The sequence below is a fragment of the Rutilus rutilus genome, assembly GCF_951802725.1.
Source record: "Rutilus rutilus genome assembly, chromosome: 11".
NCBI lineage: Eukaryota > Metazoa > Chordata > Actinopteri > Cypriniformes > Leuciscidae > Rutilus > Rutilus rutilus.
Window position 1 is genome coordinate 26,113,951 of NC_140216.1, and position 11,983 is coordinate 26,125,933.

Consider the following 11,983-nt stretch of genomic DNA (forward strand, 5'->3'; position numbering starts at 1 on the left):
CATGTTGACAGCGTTACAAATTTTATAAAAATAGAGATACAAGATAACACCTCCCCCCCCCCAACATTTAAATGAAATGAGACATCAGGAGAAATAAAATCATAAAAATACTATTACTCAATATTACTCAAACTCCCCCAAGAAGAGTAAAGAAATCTGTTTGACTGCATGCAGACATGTGTGTGTGTGTACCAATACAACCATGTGTACCTATGTACCAATATGTATTATATTGCTATCAAATGAATATCTGCCTGGTTTCTTTTTAGAAAAAGTATTTTAAGTAAGTTAACTCGATGGTATGTTAAAATTATCACTACTGGCAATCAAGTAAAAACTTGAATTTATGATCGAAAGCTATTCAAATTCAAGTAGGTGACCCAATTTAAGTGTTAATTCTAATAATGGCTTAAATTAAAACCTTTTTTTTTTTTTGTATGTGTGAGTGAGCTGATATTATCCTCCTCAAATGAGGATTTTGACCATGAACACAGAGGTGATGGTAGTGAAGGCCATGCTGACAGCAGAGAAGTGAAAGTGACCCAGAGCTGAGTTACACAGGTCAGTAGAACAGCATGTCTTCGTCATTTGGTATAGGCTTGAATTTGTGTTGGCCGGGAAATTCACCTGCTCAGTTTTATTGCATTGGGACACATCAAGACATCCTTTCATCTTGATATCCACTAAACTAGCTGAAATTGAGATGCAAGAAAACACAGATTAAGCTTAAAAATATAGAACAGAAAAAAATATATGCTAACATAAAAATGGTCTTCATATATAAATTATAACAATAAATTATTCAGTTTTAGAATATTAAATCTTACAATTTAAGGAGATGCAAAAATAATAACTGTTTAATGAAAATGTATGTCCTTAAAGTTTGGTTCCCTTTCAGTCGCTCGCGTTCGACGCAGTCTGACGTTATGACTGACTGGGATCACGCTTAGGGAGCCTGTCATCTTCGAGTATTGAAAAAACGAGCCAATGCACATTATCGTGCGTGAATTACATCACACGCTCCGCCCTGCAGCGTGGGTATAAATACGGAAGTGGATGCACGCTTCGGAGCCGATCGGATCATTCTAATGTCTCTGAAGAGTGTTGTTTTCTACAACGAGCGAGTGTGTCTGTGTTCTTCTGGAAGACTCTTCCAGTGCTGGTATGTGACAGCGAGTGCAGCGGTGATCGTGAGCTACGGAAGCTCTCAACTGCTGTTTTAACAGCATTTCTTTGAGTGTTTTGTTGGCGGCCAGTTGAGGGCGGAAGTAGTGAGTGCTTCACTGTAAAGTGTTGCCGCAGTTGTTCCCCTGTGTGCTCCGGCACTGGTGACGGGTCCCATTTCCTGAAAGAGCAACACGGGTGTGTTTGAGTCTTTTTCAAGATGCCATTCCATCCGTGCGTTTCTGGGTGCGGTAGGGCTCTGTCCCCCTCTAACGGTCACGATAGATGCATCCCGTGTTTGGGCTTACAACACGCTGAAGCAACTCGCGTGGATGATTCATGTTCTCATTGTGGGAATATGGTTATCTCGGTGTTGAGATCAAGACTTGCCTTCGTTAAACGCGAAGTCCCCACTCCTATGGGTTGGGTGATCTGAGGATTACGGTGAGGGGAAATCCGCCCAGCAAGGCCCCGTGGATCCCTCCCTCCTCTCTCACACCGCAGCCGGTGGAGCTCCCCGAGGAACGTGCTGGTCCCTCTGTAGTGGACCGACCTGCCGTTTCGTTCGGGCCCCTCCAGAGGACAGGATGTCCATCTCAGACCGTGAGCTCATGGGTAAGCTCCGCACTGCAACCGACCTTGCCCTCCGGGGTACGAAGGTTGCAGCTCACGCGATCATTCTGGCGATATCCACCTTAGTGGTCCAGGAGCACCATCTCTGGCTCAACCTGGTGGATATGAGGGATGCGGACAAGGTTTGATTCCTGGACTCGCCCATTTCTCAGGTTGGGCTATTCGGTGATGCAGTAGAGAACTTTGCCCAACAGTTCTCAGCTGTCCAGAAGCAGACGAAGGCCATCTGGCACATTCTGCCCCGGCGGCCCGCTACTACCTCCACCCGTCTGTCCGGGTCAGATACTCCGCCTGCTCATCGCCGAGGGCATCTGTCTGCCTCCGCCTCTGCTCCCGCTGAGTCATCGCAGCAGCCTCCACCCAGGTTTCAGCATGGACCCGGTCGCAGACGGGGCGCCCCGCCTGCTCCAGGCGCTACCAAGCCAGGTGGTAAGCGCAAGCGCAAGCTCTTGGTTTAGTAGAGAGCTCTTGGAGATGGTCACCGATCCACTCCCTCCCCCCGGTGGAGGGCTGGGAGGATTCTTTGTTTGTGTATGTGTCTGTTCCGCTGCTGGCTCCCTTAAAAGCAGAGCCAGCGATACTTACATTTTCAAAGAAAGAGCAATTTCCTATGTTCCTGGGTCCCTAGAGGGCCAGACTGATGGTGTGCGACCCTGTAAAGCCTTGCAACCTTCAGCTACCTCTTGCATCGCCAGCCAGCAGTCGGGTACGGTTCGAGGACCCGGTCTCGCCTTCTCACGCATTCTCTGACGTCATCTAGATTAAGAGTCACACTACACACTCAGACCCTGCTTCGGGCCGCCTTCGGGCCTTCCGAGCTGGGACCCTGTTTTTTTGCCTAGAAGTCTGTGGTACCCTTTGTTCCCCTGTGTCAGCCAGTTGTAGCACTAGACGGTGCTCCTGACTGATCCAGCCGGTTCCTTTGTATCAGCAGACTCGGCTAGACGATTCAGTTCGTCCGGCACCTGCCCATGCTCAGCGCTATTTGTTACACTTCAGTGTTCCAAATTGTGTCTGTCATGTGTGCGGTCATCGCTTCCTACTGGCAAAGGATGTGATCGAGCCATCAGCGAGTTAGATCAGGGATCTATGTTCTTGTTGTTTCAAGCTTCCGTTCAAGTTACGAACAAAGTAACGCATTCCTAATGCTCCATCCCCTTGAATGGTCTGCAGCGTTCGACCTGAAAGACGCGTACTTCAGATCTCTACCCTTCCGCAATGCAGGCCATCCTGTGATCTTGCATTGAGAGGTCGAAGTCTCAGTACAAGTCCCTCCCTTCGAGTGCTACATAGCCAGTCAGGTCTTCAGGTCAACTGGAGAAAAGTAACTCGTCCATAGACTGAGGAGCTTATTTCCGGTTTGGAGGTGGACTTGGTTTACACGTTTCTCAACAGGAATGTGTCCGGTCAGTGCTTCATAGAAGTGAGAGATGGTCCCACTGAAAAACCTTCAGAGGCTCCTGGGGCATATGGTAGATGCAGTCGCATATAAACCGGCTTCCTCCATATGATGACCGCTTAAGCACCGGCTTCATGACCGAGTCCCTAGGTGGCCGGGGCAGAGCAGCACGCTCCGTGTGTTAACAACATCTGGTCTGCTGCCAAACTCTCAGCAGTGTTCAGACCTTTTGTTTCTCCAGACTAAACGCTCCTAGAACAAGTGTCTACTAAACACCAGCTCAGGGGCCACGTATAACGGGCATGCAGTAAACAGGGGTTTGGGCGAACCTCCCACTGCATTGGCATTCATTGCCTCGAGTTGTTAGCAGTTCCCTTGCTTGATGATACTGCTCAGCAAGTTTGCACTGCCCAGTACAGCGACCCCTGTGTTCGGCTGGAGCCACCTCAGTGACATTCCATATATGTTGTACTGCCCGCTAATTTCTCTCAGTCCATATGTGTATTCTCCACATGTTACCTCCTTTTGGGCAGGATGTGGCTTCCGCAGCGTTTGCCTTCCAATGAAAGGTAATGCTTTCCCAGTGGTCCTGTGTAACAGCAGTGACTTTCCTGGCCTAAGCCCTGTCCTATGTCTGCCTCAATGCGGGAGGATCAAGAGGCTTTTGTCTAGGCACTAGAAGGTGGCAGCAATAGTGGCGTTTTAGTTGGGACCCCAATCAGACTACGTCGAACAAGAGTGACTGAAAGGGAATGTCTCGGTTACGTATGTAACCCTCGTTCCCTGAAGGAGGGAACGGAGACGTAGTCCCGTAGCCACTATTGCTGTACCCCCGCTGACCCGGGTTCCGCTCGGCTCCTCAGCGAAAAACAACTGGTGCGTGCATCCACTTCTGAATTTATACCCGCGCTGCGGGGCGGAGCGTGTGATGCAATTCACGCACGCCAATGTGCATTGGCTCGTTTTTACAATACTCAAAGATGACAGGCTCCCTAAGCGTGATCCCAATCAATCGTAACGTATGACTACGTCTCCTTTCATATGTAACCGAGACGTTTCTCATAACTTATGACCTAATTGGGAAAAGGGTGTTCAATGGCTTTTGCACAGCATAAACTTACCAGCTTTCCCTAATCCACTGAAGCACTGCTGACCAGCATCACATGTCGTTTTGGTTGTGAAGCAAAGACTTCCGAAACCCACTTTACAGTCATAACACTGCAGGGCCTGACCTGAGAGAGAACAGATTCACAAAAAAAATTATAATAATTAAGCTGTTAGTTACATGGTACCCCTCATGGAATTTATTAAAATCTTTTTTAAAAAGCATAGAAGTTTCTCTAGCATAAAAAGTAATAAACAGTTTTCTAAATGTCCTGTTTTACTGTAAAGGTATAAGGTAAGAGTGTTGTAGCACCATTTTGCAGATTTATTTTTCACACTGATCTAAAAAGCAACATAAGTATAATTGTCAACATTTCTCAACCCTTTCTCCTCTAATTGTGTGCTCTAGATCAGATGTTCTGGGTTCTGGTGAGGGTGCGAGTCATGTGAAGCACCTGAAGAATTCACATAACAAGAAGAAATGCTTGAAAATTACTATAAAACCCTGCTGTTCTGGTCTGGTTTCTTTAAAATACACATCTGTGTTAAATGATGTCATTCACAGCAAAAGGGGGATGAAGAATTGCATGCACAAACTTAAACATGCAATTGAAACACAAAGAGTTCATCTACAACAATAGTTTACCCAAATATATGCACACACACACACACACACACACACACACACACACACACACAAAGAGAGAGAGAGAGAGAGAGAGAGAGAGAGAGAGAGAGAGAGAGAGAGAGAGAGAGAGAGAGAGAGAGAGAGAGAGAGAGAGAGAGAGACTAAATATGAAAAGAAAGAAAAGAAAATCTACACAGGCTGGTTTCGGTCACACCCTGGGTGGAAGTTAAAACCTTTCAGGGAAGTCTCCCCTCCTATCTACCACACCCACCCACCCATGTTTATCTTCATATCTATGAGGGACCTAAACCTAACAAAAATGTACAAAAACAATACTATGTTTATGAATAATTTTTTACCTTTAAGTTTTTTTTAAATCTGATTTTAAAGCTAAATTCTGAATATAAATTTGTATCCAAACAATAGCTTATTAATAACCCCCATCCATACACACAGATACATATATCATATAGTGAATGATCCATGTTATATTTGAAATAGTTATTTTTAAGTTCTAATGCAGTCACAGTTCACTAACAGGGGTTTGAAACATTCACCAATTAAACAAAACCATTCAAGTAAATAAAATAAACAAGGTGAAGAGGCTTTTATTTTCTGAGCCATTAAACACCCTCAACCACCAATTTGTTACACAATGAGTTACTACAAACAGAGATAAATATGCACATATATAATTTCTCCAACATTAATGAAGATTCAGGTGTGCTTCAGATTTATTTTTTGTTTTTGTTTTTTTAAGATCTGGGCAAGCATAGACCTGATTGTGACATGTCAGATAATTACTGAGTTCTTCCCTCTTTTCTGTGAAATGTCTCTCTTTTCTTAAATCCCGGTTAAACCTGTTTTCCAGGCACATGATAATTTGATCTTCTTTAGAGCAGATTGTCTCACTGACAGTAGGGTGGGTGGAGGTTACAGAGAATATGTATTTGATACCGAATGTTGTTTGATACTGTGCAAAATCAAATAGCCACTTGGTTACCAATAGTTGCTGAGACAATGTTGTCTCCTAAAGAATCCAAGTTTAAATATGGAAAATAAAAGCCATGGAAAATATGTTGGTGGTGAGATTTAAAGTTGCTTCAAATGGTTTCCACAATTACTCAGAGTTGTGTAATGGTGTAAAACGTTGCCTGGTTTGTCTGTAACAAATGCAGGCTAAAGATCGGGACTGATCCTCAGCAAAACCGTAACCATACCGACGTGATGACTCCGATCTTCAATCAGATGGAACTGGATAATATTCTGATTGTTCCAATCCAATCTGACTACTGACCTATAATGCTGCCTGAATCATAATCATACACTGTTCATTCGTTGACCAGAGGAGAACTGGCCCACAGACTGAGCCTAGTTTCTCCCAAGGTTTTTTTTCTCCATTCTGCCACCTGATGAGTTTTGATTCAATGCCACTGTTGCCTTTTTTCACCTTTGTTGCTATAGGCTTTTGGCTTGCTTGGTTGGGGACATAAAATGTAACATTGAATTTAATATTCAAAAATAATTTTGATCTCTCTGCATTGACACCATTTTATGAGAACTGAACTGAGCTGGACGATGACATCACGTTTTTCTCTAGAATGGCTAGATATACAAATTAACTAAATTAATAACTTTTTTACAACAAAAATGAAACATCACTGAACTTACTAAAGCTGGACTGTGATGCTATTTTCTTCTGGAAACAAACTTTTTTTGCATTATTTTCCTGTTATCTATGTAAAAGTTGCTTTGAAACAATCTGTATTGTAAAAAGCGCTATATAAATAAATGTGACTTGACATGGCTAAAGGACAGTTAAACAATTGCAACAGAGTGGCTCTGGAAAATTCTCTTTGGAAATTCTGAAATTCTGTTTACTGTTTATTCTGTTTTTCAACGGTGATCTGCTATATTTCACAAAGGAAGCCCATTTGTGCGGTCGTTGGCGTTATACGAGAAGGACATTCTGAATATAAGCCTATTGTAAAATTAGCTGGCTTAAAAATGTGGATTGATCAGTACAGAGTTATTCCAGACGCTTCCCGGTGCTATTCGTATTGGAATTGTGTAATCACAGATTATGAACAGATGTTTTCAGAGGTGGACAAAGTACACAACTTCCTTACTTGAGTGAAAGTAGATACTACGGATCAAATATTACTCCGTTACAAGTCAAAGTTGTAAAGACCGATTTTTACTTAAGTAAAAGTACAGAAGTACTTGTTTTTAAAAGTACTTAAGTATCAAAAGTAAATGTCAATGCATTGTTTTATTATTTTTGCATTGTTGTGTGTAACACTTACAATACCTTATGCCTCTGAATCTATGCCTGCCTACCTACCCTCATATCAATATCAAATTTATTTCTACATTGGACAGACGTTGTATTGTGGTTGAAAACAAGGATATATTCCCATTGTGTTGTTGGGTTTTCATGTTTAATGGGAACTTTAGACATAATGATTTTTATACTGTACAAACTGTGTGATCCCCTAACTCTAATGTAACAGTTATGGGTATGTCATCTACGGACATCTAATGTTACGGACATATTATCATGGTAGCCTACAGTTCAGCCTATTATGATTTGTATTTCCACTTCCCTTTTATCCAAAGAGACGGAACTATTTGCACTGTATTCATCAATGGGAAATACATCATGCTAAAATAATCTGTCATAGTCATACTATACTGTGGCTCACATTATTGGGGTCGTTTCAACTCGCTTGCAAGTCGCAGCAGCATGAATTACGTGACCAGCAACATATTTCTGCTTCAAATATTGTGCGTAGTTAACAGTGAGTGGTGGTTTCAGACATTATTTTATTAAAGTGCATTTGTCAGTGCCGCACTCGTACTACTGACTCTTATTCTGCCTGACAGAAAGAAAAGCTCATAGCTTACTGAAGGCGGAGCGTTTTGACCAATCAGCTGAAAGGGGCGTTTCGACGCCGCCCATGTGTGCAAATTAAATATCGAACCCATAAACCGATTTATAAACCACAAACGAAAAATGAAAAATCGAGCCAAAATCTCATTTTTCGTTTTTTAAACTAAACTAAAAAACGAATAAACGAGCTGGTTTTCATTTCTCGTTATTCCATTCCAAACAGGAAATGAAATGATCAAAAAGTACATGGACCTTATACAAACTCATGAGCTATAAAGAGAAATAAGCATGGCTTTAAATAGGCCTACGTTTTTTCTAACATCCTCTGAAATATGTGAAACTGTTGCAGATAAGATCAGAATGCTGATTCATGTAAAGTCACCCCAGGCTGCTGTTTGCGTTTCAGAGCTTCAAGATTATCAGAAGCATCAGGCGCTAAATTAATGAGTGGTTTCAATGATAGCAATGAGTGGAAGAAGTCTTAGTGATCCACCAGGGGGCCGTGAGATAACTTAAACTTAATTTAAATTTATTAATAGCCTAATTCAAACATTTTAGTATTAATACGTTAAATAAATGTAAAAAAAAAAAAAAAAAAAGCACCCAAAGCCATTTCTCATTGTGCTGTGTGAAATACAGACAGACCAGCGGCTCAAAACACCCCAACCGATTCATGAACATGATACTTAAAATACATCTCTCAGTTGGAGAAAGAAAACCAGTGTGGAGGCTTTTTTTTTTGTATGGATGGCGAATGAAGGTAGAGGCGATTACAATGACATACAGGTGTCGTACATGTGCAAGTCTGTTGTTTGATGCGCAAACAAACCGTGTATGTGCGCTCTCGGCTCACTGATCGCTATAACATCGTATTTCTGCATAAATACAGTTCAATATATTCACGTAGTTGTCTCAATGGGCCCTATACACCCGGCGCAATGTGCAAATGTTTTTTGCTAGTTTCAGCCTGACGCAGTTCTCATTTTCCCGTCCTGTGCCACATTGTTTAAATAGTAAATGCATTTGCGCCCATTTGTGCACCCATGGGTTTGCTGGTCTGAAACAGTTTGCGAATGACACATAATTGTATCCTTGGATCATGCTGGTCTGAAAACGAGGTGTGTTCAGGCGCATTGTTGGTGCGTTGCTATTTTGAGGCAACTCAAATAGACTGTGCCATTGACCAACAAAAACCTGGTCTAAAGTCAATAGGGGCTGTCGCACCGGAGGAACCTTTTCATAGTTCCTAGAACTATTGGCGGAAGTACCCGGATTTTGGCGTGTTCGCACCGCAGGAACTAGGAACGATTTTAGTTCTAACAAACTAATTTAGCTAATTTAACTAATTTAAGAGTAGGGTCTTAACCAGGACAACAGGAACTACCAGTGACGTTAATATATGCTGATTGGCCGAATGCACGCAAAACACCAGCACCCGCCATTTTAAAAAAAGCTGTGTAAACACACAGATTACAGCCTATATATTTACCTCACACACTAACTCTATGAACATGGAAAACAGTGATAGGATGGGCCTCTTAACCTTTACGCTGAGGAGAAAATCCAACGCAACTTTGAGGGGACCAAGCAGAACATGATTATGTATTTCTGCTCAGCTACACGCCCTAAGTGCACTTGCCCTGTGCGCTTTAGACCATGGGCTTATATCTTTAAAATAGGGCCCATAGACAAACAAGTCATTCATAAGAGGACAACTGATAGCACCTGTATTCATAGCAACTAGTTTCTAACTAATTAATCATTTGATTGTTAATCATAAATATAATAATAAATTATGTGTCGGCAGTCATTCATGCTTTATTATTATTTTCGTGCACAATCGATGAACTTAACATAGGCTGAAAGTAGCAAGCTAACGTTAACTGTGAGGCTGCTGCTCGGTAAAATAGTTTTCAAGAAAAGCATTTAAGTTGGAAAACTATTTAGCCTAAGCTACTAAAAAGAACACCAAAATTGAACATGAACTATTAAAAATTATAACGATTCATGTAAAAAATGTATGGAAAGCTGGCAACCAGCACGTTTCTTACCTTGACCCCCTTCTTCCATATGGATCAATATCCTGTTCTCATTTCAACAGGTCTGGGCAAACTACTGAGTAGGCACCAATCAGAGGCCATACTTCTTACAAAGTATTTTACAGTATTTTAAAACTACAAAATATAATAATACAAAATATCTGTTATATTAACACTCATCTGAGCTTTTGGAGTTATTTGTGGTCTGTAATTTGTTAATACTTTTATACTCTTCAGTTTTGATGTTTAATGGTTGAGGAGAATAATCACCTCATTGTACCCAATTCGGATTTCTTGCTGACTTAAAAGATTAACATTAAACAGCAAAAAATATCTTCTCTATTTACCTCACTGTTAAAAGTAAAGGTTCTTTATTGGCATCTATGGTTCTATGAAGAACCTTTAATAATATCCATGGAATTTTTCCAGTGCACAAACTTTTTTTAGAGGAAAAAAGTTCTTCAGATTATTAATGATCTTCACACAAAGAAAAAAATATATTTTTAGAACTTTTCTTTGATGAACCCAAAATGGTTCTTCTATGGAATTGCTATGAAATCAGATTTATTGTTGCCACCTTCTGAGTTCTTTTCACACTTCAGTCAAGAAAATGAGTATAGGCACCAAAATCAAAACAAAAGTGAGATTACATAATCTAACATGATCCAAGTTTTGAAAGCTATACAGAAACAATGTGCTCTTATATTCTCTCTGTAAAACATAAATTAACTTCCACTCTATACAAAATAATAACTGAGATATGACAGATCTTTGATCAGATTCAGTCAGAACAGTGGTCCAAAGCAAACACCCAAACTGACAAGTTCTGACAAGTTTGGGTGTAAACTGGTCTCTCTGCCTCAAGCTAACCTGTCTCTTTCTCTCCCTCAAAACAAGCACACATCGACAAATGGGCAAGAACAGGCTAAACCAGACTTTACAATACTTTCTATCAACATGTTACAAACTTCATTAGCTAGCTATTATAGAACATAAAAAGTTCTAAAATTCCTAAATTCTAAAAGTATTTATTTTTTGGAAGCTTGGTGTAGACTAAAATCACTGAAAGCAATATTAGGCTAGGCTACTCATAAGAATGACTCATAAACCACAGGCTTCTAAATTTATTATGTTTGTGACTCACGGATTCCCATATTGCACAATAACTGAATTGAAGTGGAATGAAAGTAGCCTAGCTCATTCGTCACTTAAATAAAACAACCATAAATAACCTATCAAATAATCTACTGCGATTATATAGTTGCTATTAGAAGCCAGATTAACAACGAAAAAATAAATAAAAAAATCTTACCCATAGTGAAATACAGAACGACTGCAAAGAAGCCACAAGTGAGTTTGTTCATGTTTCTTGCTATAGCTGAGTTCAAGTAGAAGAAGACCGTTAAACTCTAGTCACACTGATGTGAACAGCAGAGATCCGCTATATTTATAGATCCACACCCATGGCACCGCCCGTAGCCTACTGAACAGTTTTGCAGCAACCTGTATCAAGGGCGTGGTGTACAATACATTATTTTGTTGTCAAAAACAAATTCCATTTTAGTTGCGTGAATGTCGAAAGGAGCAACGTTACTTTTCTATCAGCTTTGTTAAAAACTTTACATCGAGTGACGATTAATTGGTGTTTTTGAATAGGTCTGTAATCAACGATGGACATGGATTGCATTAGGCAGCCGCTGCTCGTCTGTAAGGCCGGTGATGTAGTGGGTTTCCGTCCCTTAAAATACAGGATCTTCTCGAATTTAAAGGTAAAACGATGCGTCCCGTATAAAATCAATATTGGACATGATTTGTCCTGTATTTTACATAGGCCTACAAATAGTTGAATTTTACAAATAGGATTTTGCTCCTGTACCCGCTGAGAACAGCTTTATCTTGGCTAATCCTTCGGGAATTTGCCGCTGGCTCTTAGATAGTGGTAAAACATGAGATAACATTTTGGATATCAAATGGGCTAAGGGCAAAGTTAAGCTTCCTAATTTTATATGTATAAAGGGGTCGTGAACTTAATTGTTTTATTGTTTTATGTTAATATGATTTTTACATCAAAGAGTGTCATAATTTAGAAATAAAACGGTTTTCCTACCCTGATTTTCACCCTC

At 40.8% G+C, this 11,983-nt stretch overlaps 1 protein-coding gene across 1 annotated transcript; it reads right to left on the bottom strand.

Annotated features, from left to right (window-relative positions):
* Nucleotides 1–405: 405 nt before the first annotated feature.
* LOC311299761 (sperm acrosome membrane-associated protein 4-like) lies at nucleotides 406–11,363 on the bottom strand. Its single transcript, XM_084423574.1, has 3 exons — nucleotides 11,173–11,363; nucleotides 4,318–4,428; nucleotides 406–692 (listed from the first exon to the last, which is right to left on the bottom strand). The coding sequence occupies exons 1-3, from the start codon at nucleotides 11,222–11,224 to the stop codon at nucleotides 466–468; spliced, it is 390 nt and encodes a 129-aa protein (XP_084279700.1). The 5' UTR covers nucleotides 11,225–11,363; the 3' UTR covers nucleotides 406–465.
* Nucleotides 11,364–11,983: the final 620 nt, after the last annotated feature.